This window comes from Haliaeetus albicilla, chromosome 9 (assembly GCF_947461875.1).
Source record: "Haliaeetus albicilla chromosome 9, bHalAlb1.1, whole genome shotgun sequence".
NCBI classification, from domain to species: Eukaryota; Metazoa; Chordata; class Aves; order Accipitriformes; family Accipitridae; genus Haliaeetus; species Haliaeetus albicilla.
Genome location: NC_091491.1, coordinates 11,295,606 through 11,312,782, shown reverse-complemented (window position 1 = coordinate 11,312,782; position 17,177 = coordinate 11,295,606). Strand labels below are relative to the sequence as shown.

At 40.3% G+C, this 17,177-nt stretch overlaps 1 protein-coding gene across 6 annotated transcripts in view; it reads right to left on the bottom strand.

Annotated features, from left to right (window-relative positions):
* Nucleotides 1-17,177, bottom strand: part of AUTS2 (activator of transcription and developmental regulator AUTS2) — an 802,029-nt gene that overhangs the window by 242,548 nt on the left and 542,304 nt on the right. For all 6 annotated transcript variants that reach the window (XM_069791497.1, XM_069791496.1, XM_069791499.1 and 3 more), the window contains one exon: nt 4,175-4,204. In XM_069791497.1, the coding sequence (XP_069647598.1) occupies nt 4,175-4,204 (30 nt within the window). The remainder of the gene's footprint in view (nt 1-4,174; nt 4,205-17,177) is intronic.

The following is a 17,177-nucleotide window of genomic DNA, read 5'->3' as shown; positions in this document are numbered from 1 at the left end:
AGATCAGTCTAATGAAACAGAGTGGTGAGAAGACATGGTAGAGATGGCGAATAAAAAAGGACCTTACTCCTTACCTCATCTTTAGCACTACACTTCCTTACCAAAGCTGTTTGTATGTCTTTTCAAAACAGGACTTCCTTTTATTGCCAGAAGACAAACCATGTGTTTGCACGTACGTTTTTAATATTGTATTAATTACCATGGGTATAATTTTAAAGACTGTATCTAGAGATCAGAAGATAATACAGTTGCACTTAAATTTGTCAGCTGTGCAATAGCTTGCCCTAATTTTAGATTATCAGCTCTGGAGACCTGCTCAAAGAGTTAGACTGACAGACTTTTTAATGGAGAAAATCGGAGTTCCCCTGGGATCCATACTTTTTTCTGATTCAGTGAGAAATCCCAGTGGCATTTGCTGAAAGGATCCCAGGATGGAAAATGACATCTCTCTAAGAATTAGCGCTTCACATTCTGATGCAAGTCCTCCAAATATACTCTCCCTCCACAGACATACTTGCTACCTCTTCAGGTTTTTTAGCAACAGAAGAGCGAAATGCCTACTTTGAATGCTCCATCCAGTACTGTGTGCCAAATTGGAATGAAGGAGCATGAATCTATATAAATAGATAAATTATCCACCCAAAACATGTCATTTAAAATTGAGATGCTGACACAGCCTTAGCTACAGTACTGCTAAGCAGGGGCTGCATCATTTTTCAATTAAATATCCTTGTTTCTTCTTCCAGAGAAACCTCTGGAGAAATGTCTCATTTGAGGGCAGACATAGACAGAAAGTGACTCTGTCGGCTCCCAATTAAAGGCTAGGGAAGATGGATTGGAGGCACAGCCATCACCTAATAGAGATCAGATATCAACAATGATTTACGCAGCTAGATGGATACATATTCAAGCGGGGAAAAAATAATACTAACAGCCTAGGAGACATTACTTTTCTTATTCACCTCTCACTACTCATCTGCTCCACAGCTTCCCAGGTCCTGCTCCTTCCTGCTTTCTTCTACTTCACTGTGGCCCACCTAGTCATGCCTGAACCAACTCATCTTTCAGCCACCTCGATCTGTCACACACCTTTCATCATACTGATCTGCCATTTTTTATTCAAAGGCACTGGTCTATCTTTCTGGATTCCAGGTCTTATTTATTCTAGTAGAAATATGTACCTGTCTTGCATTACTTCTACCTCTTGTGGATCTCTTCCTTCCCAGGCACACTGAAGGATCAGCGTGGCTTTGCCCTCAAAAATCCTAAGTGAAGCAAAATTGTTTCCTTTCCATTTTCCGAACAGCAAGGACATATATACATAAACGTGCAGCAATATGCCATGTATTCTGTGTACTTCAGGATACCAAAATCTGCAAGATAGTCCTGAAGAGAAGAAGATCTCCTCTTCCCAGAAACATTTCAGGCAAAGATGTTTGTGGTGAGGGGAGAATAAGTCCACAATCCTCAGAATACATTGAGCTAGACCGACCAAGACCAATTTGACAATTTGCTACTAGAACAGCTCCACAGTTGGAGGCTAATACCCTCATCATGATATAAGACATTTGGGTCAAGGATCTTAAAACTTCTAATCCTGCTGAGTATCCTCAGCTCCTATGGTTATTAATGAAAACTGAGGATGCTGAGCACTATTAATGAAACAATCAACCTCTTGCACAGAGGTTTGGCACCCTCACTTCTCCCAGTGCATTTTGCTTATAGGAATTTTTGGTCCTAAAAATGTTATTTTATTTAAAGCAAGAATTCAAAAATCTTCTGGGTCCTATTGAAAGAGATCTAAAAGATCCTGCCTGTCTGAAGAAAAGAAGTTTCTACTTGTCAGTTAAACAAAGGAATAACGCACAGCCTCTTTTATAGTGTGTACTTTACCTGTCATCCAACAGCCCATTATCATGTCACGGCAGAGTGCACTTTTCTACAGGTCACTTTGTTTAAAATGACATGGATAATGCACATGTCAGCGAGCTGACAGTCCCGACCGTCCTTCAGAGATAAAAACCGCAAGACGAGCGCCTGTTCTTATCTGGGGTACATGCCTTGGTCTATCATCTAAGTCAGGCAGAACATGATTTCTCCAGAGAGCACTTTTTTCATTTCCTGATTTTAAGAAAATCAAATAAGCACCATTTGTCTTCATCTGAATATGCTTGACCTGCTCAAATGATGATGTCTCGCATTTTATAACAGGCTACATATGCTGAATTCAAATTAACAGCAGAACAAGGCCTTTAGATCTTTGCCTAGGCTGCCAGCACAGGCTGAATAAATATGCCAGGGTTAGCTGTTGTCTTTTAGAATTGGGCCTGAGCTATAAAACTCAAAGCTGGGTCTGGTTCTGGGATTTGAAAAGCTCTAAATTATTAGGGATATTTGGATCTGCACTTAATCTCATTTCATTAGGGGGGAAGACAAAATAGAGATCACAGAGATGAAACACACATCTGGATTTTAAATCCTTCCTGCACAAGTACTGGGATATTCTGTGTGAGGTACGATCTTGAGCCTCTCTTATATTGTGTTGCAAAAACTATCCTAAACCAGCACATCACCACCATCCCCAAAAGCTGCCTCTCTGCCTTTTTATATAGGCGTGCTGTAAGAGAAAAATACTGTAAAACTGGCAGAGGTTTAGCTCCGTAAATGCAGCAGTAGCAGGAAATTACACTTCTAGTTCTGGGTGCCATAAACACAGGAGCTGAAATTCAGTTTATCATCTTGCACTGCATAAGGAACATCCTGAAAATGAATAATCACTTCACAGGATGGAATGTAATGGTAATGCATTAAAAATTCATATCTAAAAGTGCAGGTTAATATTCTGTGCAAAAACCCAACAAAACCTCCCCTTTCTGTTGTCACACTGATTAACTCCAGTGATTAGTTCCCTTATGAAAGGGAAATCACTGCAGTACAAAGTAAACAGTGGTTCTTTAACATAGTTAGCAAATTATTAAGAAACATGAGGAAAAAAATCTCTACTTGAGAAATTACTGAAAAGGCTGAAGGGCAAAACTTTGGCGGTTATACACAGAATGGTTTGAAAATTTCCTTTTGCTTCCTGCTACACAAATCCTGTAGAAAACTGATTAAATTCATGAAAGGTGATTTCCGTATTCATTGTTTCCTTGTAAATTTTGCAACGTATTTGTTCTTTCCTGTTGTGTAAGCCGCACACCAGCATGGTCATCTCTCTTCTTCTGGGCTTGACTTGGAGCTAGTTAACAGAACCACTCATGAAACTCTAAACAATTCAATGTTATTATATGAACGATATTTTCTGACATTACTTTACCCTCCCCCAACATCCATCCCCCAATTTATCCAGTGAAAGAGGAGGCGAAAGTGATTACATTATCAAAACATCCCTTAAGCCTCAACATACAAATTAAAATCCCCAAATCCAACCTGGAAATAAAGAAATTAGACCAGTTTGTCTGCAATGATTATTTCATTTTTGCCAATGAAGGAAGGTAGATGCTAGTCCATTCACAACATAAGACCTAAAAATGTGCATTAGTGTGAATACTAGTTCTTCATTATTATTAGTCTTCTAAACAATACACAGCATTAGAGATCAGTGTCTGACTCTTTTTCAGCATGACATTCTTCCCTTTTTCCACTTAGAAACCCAAAGTTATTGAGATAATTATCAGCAAGTTGTGTCACTTGACTTAATGTACAGTTTCCAAATGTTGTTTCTAAAAAACCAGATGTATATATCAACTGTAACACTTCAATTTGAGTTTGAAGACCCTTGCCCGCAGAGAAGAAAAACAGGCGATAACAGTGGTTAAATAACTGTTAAAAAGTGCAAATGTGAGGGTTACAAACATATTCGGTTGCTGTTAGAACTTCCCAAGCAAAAATGTAGCCATAGAAGAAGTTGGTAGTGAGACTGGTGTTCATAATCCACCCCCACAAACCATGGCATCAATATGCTTGAAGATGAATTGTGTAGCCTCCAAAATATTCATTAGAATTCTCTTCCCTTGGAGGTCTATTCCAAAATTAAATTAAAGGAAAGAAAGTCTTTTCTCTGTATAGAGAGGCTTTAGATCAATCCAAAACGAAACTCTGAATAAATAGCAGAATAAGAGGAGTAAGTGAATCCAATAAATTATTTTGCTCCCATACTGATTTCCTTTCTTACCTTTTCTTCTTGATCACTGTCACTGTCACACTGAAACACAAAAAAGAAAAAAAGAACAGGTAAGAGAAACTTGCTACAGCAAAAAAATGAAATATTTCTATCAACAAGATGGCTGAAACTCTTGTAAACCCTATGGCATCAAATCTGGTACCTTAAGGAAAAAGCTCAATTACTGTATAGGAGGGAGTTTTCCCCCACATTGTTGTTGAAGATGATACATTTGTATGTTTGAATTATGAAAAAATTGCTCTGAAAACAACAAAAGCCATTTCCAGTGCCCTCTGTTAGTTTAATTCACATGCACAGGAGCTGATGGTGCATGAGCACATTTAGACTCCAAAATTGGATCAGGGAAGAATAAAAACAGTATTAGAGGGCTGTTTTGTTTTCTTTTGATGGACATTATTTTTCATACTGCCTGCCAATACATCAGCTTCAAAGGCTCCTCAGATAGAAGGGTATGAAAATGGCTTAGGTTTCCTTATCCCAGAAGAGAAGCATTTGCAAGGCTTTTTCTAGGACTACTTGGAGGGTTCACCCTATGTCTTTGCTTACTGCTGCTAAACTAAAGAATTCAGAGATCACAGTGGATGCAAGAACATGCCAAATTAATTGATTCATTGAGGTTCTCTGTAATTCAAGAGTAGGCCAGGTATCATAGTAAATACTTAACAATACTATAAAATGCTGAACAGTAACACTAGCGGGTCTTGATATTTATCAACTGCCATTGATCAATTTTTAAATAGCTTTTATTATTGTAGAAATACAGCAGGACTAGATGAATCAAACCTCAGTACAGATAAGCATCAGAAACCCCAAACACATTTAGATTTGCTAGTACAAAAGCTGTGCTGGAAATAGGACTGTAAGGCCCATGCGACTCACTTGCACCTAGCTGCTTCTTTCAGACTCAGATCTGATTAATCCCACCTAATTCTGGGTAACTATGGGGTGGTCACACTTGGCTACCTCTACAGCAGAAGAATGAGGAAAACACCTCCTTCTGTTTGAGTTTTTTTGTTGTTGTTTTGTTTTGTTTTTAAAAAAAACCTATGATTTTAGATTCCAGAGGACTGAATTGTATCATTCAAGGATGAACTCACACCCCTTCAGATGCAATGGCAGATGTTTCTAAGAAAGCATAACATCACCAAACAGGAGAACCAGGCATTCCGAACTCAAGGCCTAGCTGATTGTGTTATGTTGTTACAGCAGTCAGTTAAGCCCTTTATGCATTTGTATCCTGTTTAATGCGTCTTCGAGAATTTTCATAAGACAACCAAATTGCTTTGAAATTAGTTATACTTTGTGAATTCCAAAGGTTAACTATACAGTGGGATGTGAACAGACATAGCCAACTACACCCACAAATGTATGTATTTGATTTGCACAAATCAAATCATCTTCTGTGTGTTCTTTAATTATAACTTTTCTGTTTCACTGGCTTTCTCCTCATCTTCATCAGTACAGGGGGTGAAAAGGTGCCTTCCCCACAACAATGAGCTACATACTAACAAATTAAAGATAAGAACTATTTCTAGGTATTTTTCAAATAATTTTAAATGAAGCGAAGATTAGGTGAAATTACAATCTGCTTTCAGATAATTCCAAATAGAAATGGAAGTGGAAACTGAAATAGTTTATATAGCACTAGTTGCATCTAAATACTCTGGTAACAAACAAATGAGAGGGAACATGAAGATATGCCATAGTTTTAGCTTGAATTTTGAAACCCTCACCCAACGATCAAGTTAATGAAGAGAGCATACTTAACTGACAAAAGGAAAACTGCACATTTCTAGAACAGTATGGTGTATATATATATGAAGTACTCACACCTTTACCCTGTAAATATGCATTTTGACTTCAGCATGACTACACATATGAGATTTGGGTATGACTGTAAGCATAGGTAAGTATGTTTGCAAAGCAAGGCCCTACATTTACACAAAAGCAAACACACACATGGATTTTCATCCATGAAAATCACAGCATGTCACAAAGATTTCCCATTTGCTATCTCTATTTTACAGTTGTTGGAAAAATTCAGCTTTTGGGCTATAGCACTTTCTTCCACTGCTTGGTTACAGCCAGGAGGGCCCAGCAGTTCTGAGGTCCCTATGTTTCAAAACAGGGAGCTCAGAACCAATTCCTCCATTTGTTTGTGTCCCCTGCCCACCCTCCAGACAAACTCCAGTACAATTCCTGATTGTAATACCTGAATCCAAAAGGAGAAAGAAAGGGGGTAAAAAGCGGATATGTAAGCAGGCAAGAATGATTCCCTTTTAGCAGCAGGATTCAGAGGGTTTTAACATGCTGTCCGCGTGCACGTGTTCTGTGACCCAGCTGCGGTCACAGCGCTTTGCAGCCTCTTCTTCCCCCACCATTTTTTGTCTGGTTTAAGGAATCTCTCCTCCACTGTGGATTAAGTTTTTCCCGACTCATACACTTGGAAAGAGCTCAGAGTTTTGCGTTTTCTGCAGTGTGGAGGTACTTGGGGAGAAGAGTACTTGCCAGCAGTGACATCTGAATTTGCCAGCAGAACAGTTACCCGCATCCGAGTGAATCTGCAGAGAAAGTGCACAGAGCGACGTCGGTGGGAAGTTATTTCCATCAAAGTGTTAAGCCTCCTGCTTTCCGACAGTCCAGTTCTAATTTCAAGGTCCGCTTAATTCCACATCAAATAATTACTGCTATACCCAGAAGCACCTTGTCTCCAGAGTTAAGCATATGGCGAAGGACTGAGACCTACTGGTGTCCATTATGGAAGCAGCACGGATGCCAAGCCGATTAAAAATGCTCAGGCTCCCTTCACAACATGCCCAGTGACTGACAGCTTCGTGATTTGGCCAGTCACTGTGGCTGCCAAAAAAGCCTCTGCTGCATGGAGGCCCACATGGCACTCTGAGAAAACAGTTCCATTCCTGGTATTAAATTCCCATACTGACCCGAGGACTTTGCTGTGAGCTCAGCAGGAGCGCACCATCCAATTTACAGCTCCATCCTCCAGAGCCCTTAGTGCCAGCCTCTGGCAGAGACGAATGATGGTCAAACCCCTCCAGCTCATAAATTATGCAAAGGCAATAAATGCACTCAACAAACAGCTCCTAATGTTTGCCTAGCCTGGCTCCAGATACACTTTGTAAAATGCCAGGAGTCCTGCACACACAAGGCATCTATTTCACTCATAAAGAGGTTTTGTTGGTGGGGTGCGAGGGAAGGAGACCCACCGTCCAGCAGTGCTGTCCTGTTCCAATAGCAGAATTTTATGGACAAGCTGTATGAAAGAAAAAAGGAGGGACAGAAGGAAAGGGCTTTAAGCACTGCATTGGGGTTATATTTACATGCAGTATGTATACGTGTGTGTTTGTGTGCAGGCATACACATTACACGTGCATGTTTTGCACATCCACGTTAAGCTGAATTTTCCCTGAGGATTAAATACGTGCATTTCCTCTGGTTCATGGAAAGAATCAGACAATTTATGTGCAGGGGGAACTCCAAAAAAACTTGCAGAAGAAAGAAGAGGTTTGCTACTCAGGGTGGAAACTGAATCGGAACAACTGTATGTTCTTCCTATTCCTGAGACTAGTTTGCTATTTAGTCACTCCGGGCATTACACTTGCACACACATTCCCCAGTGGCCCTTGCTCTGATGTGCTCATTTACATTTCTGGATGCATTTTCTTCCCAGAGGTGCTAAAGCACAAGGTGTTTCCATCTTCTGCAGGCTTGCTGCTAACCACTTCTGGAGAACAGGCTTTGGAAACCAAAGCTGACAACCGTGAAGTTGATTATTCAGAATAACTGGTCAATTTGAAGACTTGAGTCTGCACTGCTTGCTCCGCTCCTCAGTTCCTCCAGCATTTCTCTACCTCCCAGGGCCACAGAAAAAAAGTAAAATGATTTAAGTGCTTTGTGGTTCTCAGACCACCAGACTGTTTTGGAATCAAAGTGATGCAAATGCTTTGTACTGGCCTTCTGCTTTGGGCTGAGTTTCAGTATTTTGTGCCTATGACAAACAGATAATTCTTCAGTGTTCTCCCATGTCTTGTTTCAGGAAACCATGGCTCTGTGCACACACTGCATCGGAATATTCTGCAAGTAACTGGGAATCCAAAATATCATTCAGACATAGCATGACCTGATTTTTGGATAACTGCCACCAGCTTCACTGGAAGCTGCGAGTGATAATGTGACAAATCAGGACAAGGAAGCTGCAGACACATTTTACACCTGAACAAACAGAGGCTTCTTTCTCTGATTCTCAGGCTCAAGGCACTTACTATCTCCACATTGAACACAAGTCGTGACAGATTAAAGTCACCTGGGGCCAGGCTTGAGAAGATCCCAAGCCAAATTTCCAAAAGCTGGCCTACATTATCAAAACCCACCCAACCAACCAGCCCTTAGCTCTCATTTAGGCACTGAAATGAAAGCCAGATTAGCAAAACTGCTGAGCACCCACAGCTCCCACATACGGCCAAGTTTTCAAATAAGCATGGCACAAAATGCTGTGAGATCTTTTCAAACCACAGCCTGATGGGCCCCTCAGAGGAAGGAATCTTCGAAAAGGCTATTTTATGCTTTTGAAAGTCTTCTATGGGGCAGAAAGGACTCTTAACAGTTTTCCCAAAGGACCTACAGCACTACAAACCAAATCCAAAGCAAGGGACATAAAAAGCTCGCTCAAAACTAGCTCCACAGATAAAATTCTTAGAGGACATACGGAAACATTAACATACAATCAGGGGCAATAATGAGACCAGACTGACAATGACTTGCTCAAAGCGGCCATAGTTATCACTTAAATTGTTCAAACACCTTTAATAACTAAAGCGTGCAGGTTACCAGCCACCACATCACTTGACACACACGTGCAAAGTGTTCAAGCTTCCTTGTGCAGTATTTCTGCAACTTCATGTTCAAGAAGTGCTAATCAGAATCAACAACCCACAAACTTGCATATTCATATGTGTGCTGCAGTCAAAATTCAAATAGTTATTCCTAAAATCAACCCCAGGTGAGGAGAGAACATACAAACTCCTAAGGTCTTTGTACCAATAAAAAAGAAAGCTCTTCTTTCTGCCTGAGCTTAAACTTTCTAAATTACCGCTATCAGTCTGGGTTGTGAAAGCATAAGATGCATTGCCTGCGATATGGAGTATGCTCACATACAACTGCAGTGGGAAGTGGAAAAAGAACTTTTCAATTCCCATTTGAGGTTTAATTGCTGCTGTGTTTTGTAGAAGAAAAGGAAAACTGAGAATTGGGCTGAAGATTAGTTGTACCTCCCAAATCCCCTGCCCCAGCTGGAGAGAGCACAAGTTAAAATGCACAGCACATCTCCCACAGCACCCGCAGAATGAGACTGATCCCAATGCCACATTTCAAAAATCAGACGCCCTATGTGATTACAGCTGTAATTTGAACCCATTTTAATAGCTTGAGAGAGTCTGGTCCAAATCAAGCTGAGTAAAGGTCTGTGCCACCTCACCAAGCTCATTCAGGCTGAAGCAACACTATGGATTTCTATGTACCTTGCTGATTGAACACATTCTTGTGCAAAAAGTGGCAATCATTGAATATATCATGTACAATGACATTGAGGAGGGCATTGTTCTCTATTCTGCTCAATGGACTTTGCTGGAACAGCTATTTCATATCTTGGATCCATTTATCATTGCCACCAAAGGAGTCAGTGCTGCTGAAACGCCAGCGCTGAACAAAGTGATTCTACTCATCTGTCTGCTGAAAAGAAATCTGAAGAAAATGAGGGAAAACCCAGACCTCAGCCATGTTCACACTGACATTTACAATATTCTTGTCCGTCTATCCACCAATGACAAACTGACAGCCCTGGAAAGGGCAAAGATGATATTTTAGCTATACAATTAGACCTTTGCTTCCAAGAAAAAAGGAGAAAAAAACACCTCCTAGATGAAAGGAGACACAGACAGGGAATAAATGGGCAATTTTCTAATTGATGAAATGGAGACAGGCAGAGTCACAAAGAAACTAAGAGCAAGAATTTCACTCTTTTCTTTCCTATCTCTGACTTTGCCTACAAGTAACATTCAGCATGGAGCTCCTTGCCAAGGAATCTTATATATAGCATCTTGCAAATTGGTTAACATCACAGTCTGCTTAGCAATTCTTCACCATTATCCACAGTGATTCACTGTAAGGAATGACTGAAACAGAGATGGTCTGAGAAGTTTATGGTCTGCTTTCTCAAAAGCTAAAATTACGGATTATTCACAGAAAAGTCCCATTTTACACAAATTACCTTAGTCTGGACAAAAGATTGCAATGTTGACCTTTAATCTGAATTCCATTTTACCCAAACTGCTTCACTTCAGATGAAATGTATCAGTCTTGGACATTTAAAGTTATCTTGGCCCCTTACAGGAAAAATATTCAGAACTTAGAACCACTTTCAGCTATAACTCTTTTTAATTCCTCACTCCCAGGACTTTGATGGTTGTTTTATGTAGCAAAATGACACAATTAGCGGCTCCTTCTAGCTCTACCATCAACAAAGCAAAAGTTTGATAGAAAGAATTCCATTTTGAGTATTAAAATGAAAACCCCAGATTACATCACTATCCATGATAAAGATGATCCACCTTATATTTATATAGGACATGTATATATCCTTGGCAACTGGTGAGTGGTATACATACTCCTGGTAGACCACAGGGAGCTTATCTGTAAAGCAAAGGGGGATTTCACTCCAGAAAGACAGCTAAACATTAATCCTATTTTGAGGTTTGATTCTGTTGTGTCGACCCCTGTACTGCCAGGGATATCACTTGAAGGGGAAGGCTAGTAGCTACACGTGAACTGGAGAGACTGGGAGGCTTCCTGTGCACGGCTGGGGAGGCAGCAGGGCCCGCAGGAGCGCAAAGCCTGCCTGAGGTCTGCCAGGGACAGAGGTGCAGCCCTCTGTCCTGGGCTCAGTTTCCCCCAAGGGAAAACAGGCCACCGACATCCTCAGGGACCTCCAGGCACAGCCCTAGAGAAGGATGAAGAGAAACCAGCCCTGTAAGAAACACATTTTCCTTTGCTCCCTGGAAAGCGAGCTGAGATTGGTAAGTTATTGCAGTTCTTGGGAAAGTGCAACTTCCTTCCCCCAGTTATCACTCCCGACGGCTTCCTTATGGTGTCATTGCTCAATGATCCCACAAGTGCTTAAGGCCCAATGCAGCCATCCCCAAAGAACAGGACGATGCTCCCACCAATGTCAGCGGAAGATTAAATGGGCTTTCCAGATGTACCATTAGAAAGCTAACGATGCCACGAGTTACTCAGCTCAGCATCTTCAGAAAGTGCCTGCCGCCAAGTCAGGCATCCAAATTCCACTAGACTAACTGGGCACCAAGCAGCTGTTGGCCACATATACAGCTGAATCTTAATTTTAGGAAGTCAATTCTCTTTTGCAATAGAAGGATGAACTCCCTGCCTCAGTTCCTCAATACTCTACATGAAAAAAATGACTAAAAATGCCTTTGCCTCTGGGACTCTGAATGTACATTTACTGCCTCCTTACCTGCCTTTCTGACTGTAGACAATTTGCAGTATGTAATGGTATTTTTAGCATCCTCTCAACTGACGAGTACTTTGGCAGGGTTCAAAAAATAAATAACAGTAAATAATAAAAAAAATGTTCATTTATACCGGGGGACTAAGTCAATAGCAAAGACTTAAACTAATCAGTGTTTAATGAAGTCAGTGCCTAATACTGCATTAGCCAGTGCATCTGTATAAGAAAAGATTCCTATTTTTCAGAACTCCTGGTCTTAGCACAAGAGCTCAGTTTGGAATTTGAGTCTTCTAGGTACTTACAGGCTAATGAAATCAAAATATCCTGATGGACAAGAAGCAAAGCATGTTACGGGTTAAAATAATACAAGAATCTATTTTTTCCACTGTGTTGTGATCCATAAAAATCACCCTGAGCCTTTCCTCTTTCTTCTCTGCCTGTGAAGCCAATTGCTTTGATTGCAGTGATATGAGCTTGCTGAAATGACTTGCCCTTGCTTGTGAAGCAAATGGAACATGCTAATAGAACTTATCGCATTACCCGATGCAAAAGTGCCATAGCTCATTACTTTAAGATAAAAGGATATCATTGCAGACGGGAAGCAGAATTGACTTTCTGAGGCCCGACTTGATGATGATTTAATCAACTGCTCTCTTTCACTTCTCATCTCTGTGCCTGTCGGTTTCACAGGTGCTGTTAAATGAGACACTCAGAAAGTGAGCGGAGGGAAAGAAATTGCTGTCATTACTTTTCAAGAAAGGAGGTATGCAAATTTTCGACAGAAAGATTGCGTTCATAATGGGCCTGGTAAAATACAAGGATCATGCTTGACAGGTGAGGGCAAGTCATTTGTACGTCCTTAAAGTGAAGCAACCATCCTCATTTAGAAATTGTGCTCGATAAGAGAAGCTACAAATGAAAACCATGCAATGGCTGAGAAGCAGCAAGCAAACCTTTGAAGACTTTGCTATTGCAGATCTGCCTTCAGCAGGTGCCTGGCGTGCCTTCACACATGTCTATTCCTAACTGCCAGATGGCCAAATTTTGACCTCAGTATCGCACAGAGAGCTCCTCTTAAATGTTTTTTTACTGTCAGCTTTGCATTCACAGTTTGGGGTCTGAGAGTTTCTTCCTTTCTTCATCACTGCCAGAAATAGAAATTACAAGACAAAAAACTAAGTGAGGGTTGAGTTAACTTTAAAAACAGAATCAATAGGTTGGAGGCAACAACTTGTTTCCTTCTGCATGTAACTGAGTATTACAGATCTTGGAAGATCCAGAGCTTATGGTTCATACAGTCAAGTAAAAAGTAAAAAGAATAATCCACAAAAAGGGTAGTGGCAGGAATCAAAGAGGATGAAAAGATGCTTCTCCAGGGCCCAAAAGGAACCTTGGGTCCTGTGTGATTGCAACACAAGAGGAAAGGGCAAAAAGAGAGTAACTGAATGTTCTATTGACCTGATGGAAAAGTTCTGATGTTCCAAAATCAGAAGTTATAAAAGCACAATAATTGAGAGGGTGAATTACGTACAGGCTAAAACCACTCTGTAGATCTTGGATGGCTATTGAGCTGTTTGGATCATTTTAAATGGGGAAATGAGAACTACCAAGCTTTTATTGGTGTCAATCAGGTTTTCAATCAGAGATTGACAGTCAGCCACAGCAAACAGGTTCCTTGGGGACTCCACCGTATGCAATGGATACAGTAGTTTGTCATAAAAACGTTGTCATTTTGTCTCAGATAACAGCATAGGACTTAAATAGAATTAACGTCATGAATATTTAGAATTAAACAAGAAACAGCTAGGAAATACTGCCACAAAGGAAGCCTGATACAATGGAAAAGGATTTAAATAAGAGCAGCCACTGTATTAATTCCACAGATAGGTGCATTTTAAGAATTTAAAATATTCTTTCTCAAGGTACACAGTCCATTTGGCTCAAATGCTCCTATGCTTATGAAACGCAACTATCAGATCTCTTATTTGACCTTTTCCCTGTGTGTCAGGTTCTTAACTCTCCATATCTACCTAACTTGTAGTGATCCACTAATACTCTTTGGATCTGACTCACTTCTCACCAAACATACTTCATTGTAGGTTGAAAAGCAACATGGTGGAGGAAAGATAGCTTTGGGCTAGGACTCAGAAGATCCACCTCTGTCACTGGCTATCAGTATCACCTCAGGCAAGTCACTTAGTCTCTTCTTCTGTCAACCCTCTACTTTTCATCTATGTGGGCTATTAAATGGTATGCTCCTTAGGATTTGGTTACCTTTCACTATATGTGTTTATAAAGTGTGCAGGATAATAGGGCATATTTCTTAGAGAATTTTCGTTTTAGCAAATAGAATAAATAAAGAAGAAGAAGAAAAAAGCATTAAGACTTGGATCAGGCCTTAGACACATCATGCCTATTTTCAATATAGATCTCATCTTCCACCAACTAAAGGCATGACCTATAGCTAATTATATCATTTCAACTGAAAATTATTTTTATTTTAAGTTACAGAAACGCCCACAAAGAAGCAGCAATACAATATCGGTAACATTGCACACGGGTTGCTCTCTTTTACAGGCTGCAGCAACTCTTAGCACAAAATGGCTACTGAAACACACATGAAGAGAGATTCAATTGATTTGTAAGATAAAATAGCTGTGGAAATACTATCTGAAACAAAAAATAAAGAATAAAAAGCCATCTCTTCTCTCCCAAACAACAGGAACTCTTTAGCTTTTGAGCTCTGTATCTTTACATTAGGCTGAGCACTTTAAACTGAATTGTATAAATAATAATAATAATAATTCCCCAAACAACCCAAAACAATTGATCCTTAGGGATAAGACCTTAACAGCTGAGCTATAAACCTCTGAACATTGGATTTTAATGGATACTAAAAAACTCTTAACTAAGTCCTACAAATATAACCTGAAACCAAATGATTTGTGTTGTAAGCTGTTTGCAAACTCCCATAAATGTTCCTCATTGTCATAATGCCAGAAAAATAACTCAGACTGTATACTCAGCCCTGTAAACTGGCTTCTATGCTGTGGTTTCCATCCCTTTTCCACTCTCTGTTTTATAATTCATCACTTGCACAGTTGTTATATATTATTATTATTATTTATTGCTGCCTTTATCATTTTTGTACAATTTATAAATTGTCTGTGCTAGACCTCAGGGAAGAGAAGGAATATTCTAAATCTACAGCAAGTAAATATAAATTGTAAAGACAATGGCACACTTTGGCCTGCCTGCCTCAAATCTCCTGTTTTGACATACGTGATGCTATAATTTGGAATCTGTAATCTCTTATTAGGAAATGAATGCATTTTTTTTTTTCAGAATGCTGCAATTATAATAATTGAACTTAAAACAGGAGCTGCATTTCTCTATTTAGAGGTAAGTGTAATTGTATATCCCCGATTTATCAGCTGGACTCAACCATTTGTTATTCATGGAGTGGCTGGGAAAAAGAAAGAATATTCATAGTTGGGGGGATGCTATCCAATGGACCATCCCCCACTGGGGCTTCCCCCTTCACTAACAAGCAGCGGCAGAAGTGGTACCTTGGCATGTCCAAATGGCCCCCACAGGTATGGGTTACTTCTAATTGACTCTCTAGTCTGGGCTCCTCCAGGTCTCTCTTCCCGAGGACCTCTGGTAATCAGCCCCAAACCCAGGTGTGCCTCCTCTGTTTTGAGAAAAAGCTATTACTCTGATATTGCCTTCTGCAGCACCGTAGTGTACAAAAACTGGGACTCACAGCGCTCAACTATACGGTTACAGTTACAGCAGAAAGATGGGAGTTTCAGATAAGACCCAAACCTCTGTTTTAGGAGCCCTTCTCATGTATAAATATTCAATGTGGAAAAAACAGGCCCTCAGTTTACCATGAATGCACTCCTGGCAGGGATATAAGAAAAATGTTTGGGTTTTTTTTGCTGCTGCGTTAACCTACCACCAGAGTAAGGCGATAAAAACTCCTGTATCATAAATGATATCACAGACTCCATGACTGTTATCAGCAGTGGCAAATTACCTGGCATGGCCAATGCAAGGTATTGCCCTGAATAGCTGGCTTTTAGCGCAGTGTTCAGAAAAATTATCCTTGTCCAGGCGAGTCTTGGAAAATGCAAGAGTTTTGCCAGCAACAACTGTGTTTAAGCAGGGCTGTAGCTAACACAGCGCTGAGTGTCGCTAAGACTGCCCATATGTTCCTTTTCCAGCTGCATCGGTACTGAGACTTCACACTGTTAGAAATTATCTCTTCCAAAGGGGAACCACATGTAAGGGCCAGGAGACATCCTGAATGTAAAACATAAGACTTCTCATTAAGTCTTCTGTCAAGAAAGAAGGGACGTAGTGAAATAGAAGAGGATGCAACTTGCAAAACAAGTCAGTCTGGGAATACAGAGCGCCATGGGAGTCCTAGAAGGAGCGGAAGCTTCATGTCTCCGATCCTTGTGGTCACCACTATCCCACAGGCAAAAATCCACACTGGATTTCTGTCTGCATGATCCCAGCAAACCACTTGCAACTTGTACAGTGTCCATAAAGGAATTTGAAACTGCTCAGCCTGTGCTGTACAGTTTTGAGACAGATTAGGAAATTCATTGCTTTCTCCAGAGATGCTCTCTATGAATACAGAGCCCTGGAATTTCACAAGGGACTTTTTAGAGAGGTAGAGGCTCTCTCTGTTTTATAGACTGTAGACACCAAACGATTGGAAGTTCGATTCTCATCTCTTTTGAAAATTTAGTAATAGGAAGGCTCTGAGATTTCAAACATGCTCTCTCTACAAAAACCTCTGTAGGCTTTATCTTCAATCTAAAAAGCAAGTGAATAACAAGATGCAATGGGTAAAAACCAGATAAATTTAGACTGGTGCATATTTTTAAAATGGGGAATAATTTCTTATTATTCACTTAAAAACAGAGCAGATTTTCCCTAACTGAAAAAAAATTAATGAAAAATTAAAACCTTGCCTAAATTTTGTGCCCTTGTTCAGTAAGAGTTATTGTACTCAAGACAGTACAATTAATTAGTGGAGATCATATGGCCTGTGCTATACAGGAGGTCACCGCAGATCATACCCTCATTGCCTTAAATCATGTGAATTTATAAATCCCTGAACATCCACACCTTTCCACTCTTACTTCCATGGCTAGCTCGTTAATGCTTTGGAGCTCTTATTACCCAGCAATTCAGGCCAATTCTGTTCAGTATGAACACCCCCTTCCGTGGTGGGACAATTCTGAAGGGCTGTGGACAACCACTGAACTTAGTCCCGAGCCAGGAGGGTTTCTCATCTCCCAGGAACAGCAGGTCCTGCCAGCTTTTACAATGAGTTTGGTGTTGATGTTGTTGCGTATGTTGAGTTTTATTCTTGTTCATAGGATTCATTTTTATCATGCTGCAGGAATAGCACTTCTTTAAGACCCATTTCAGCTT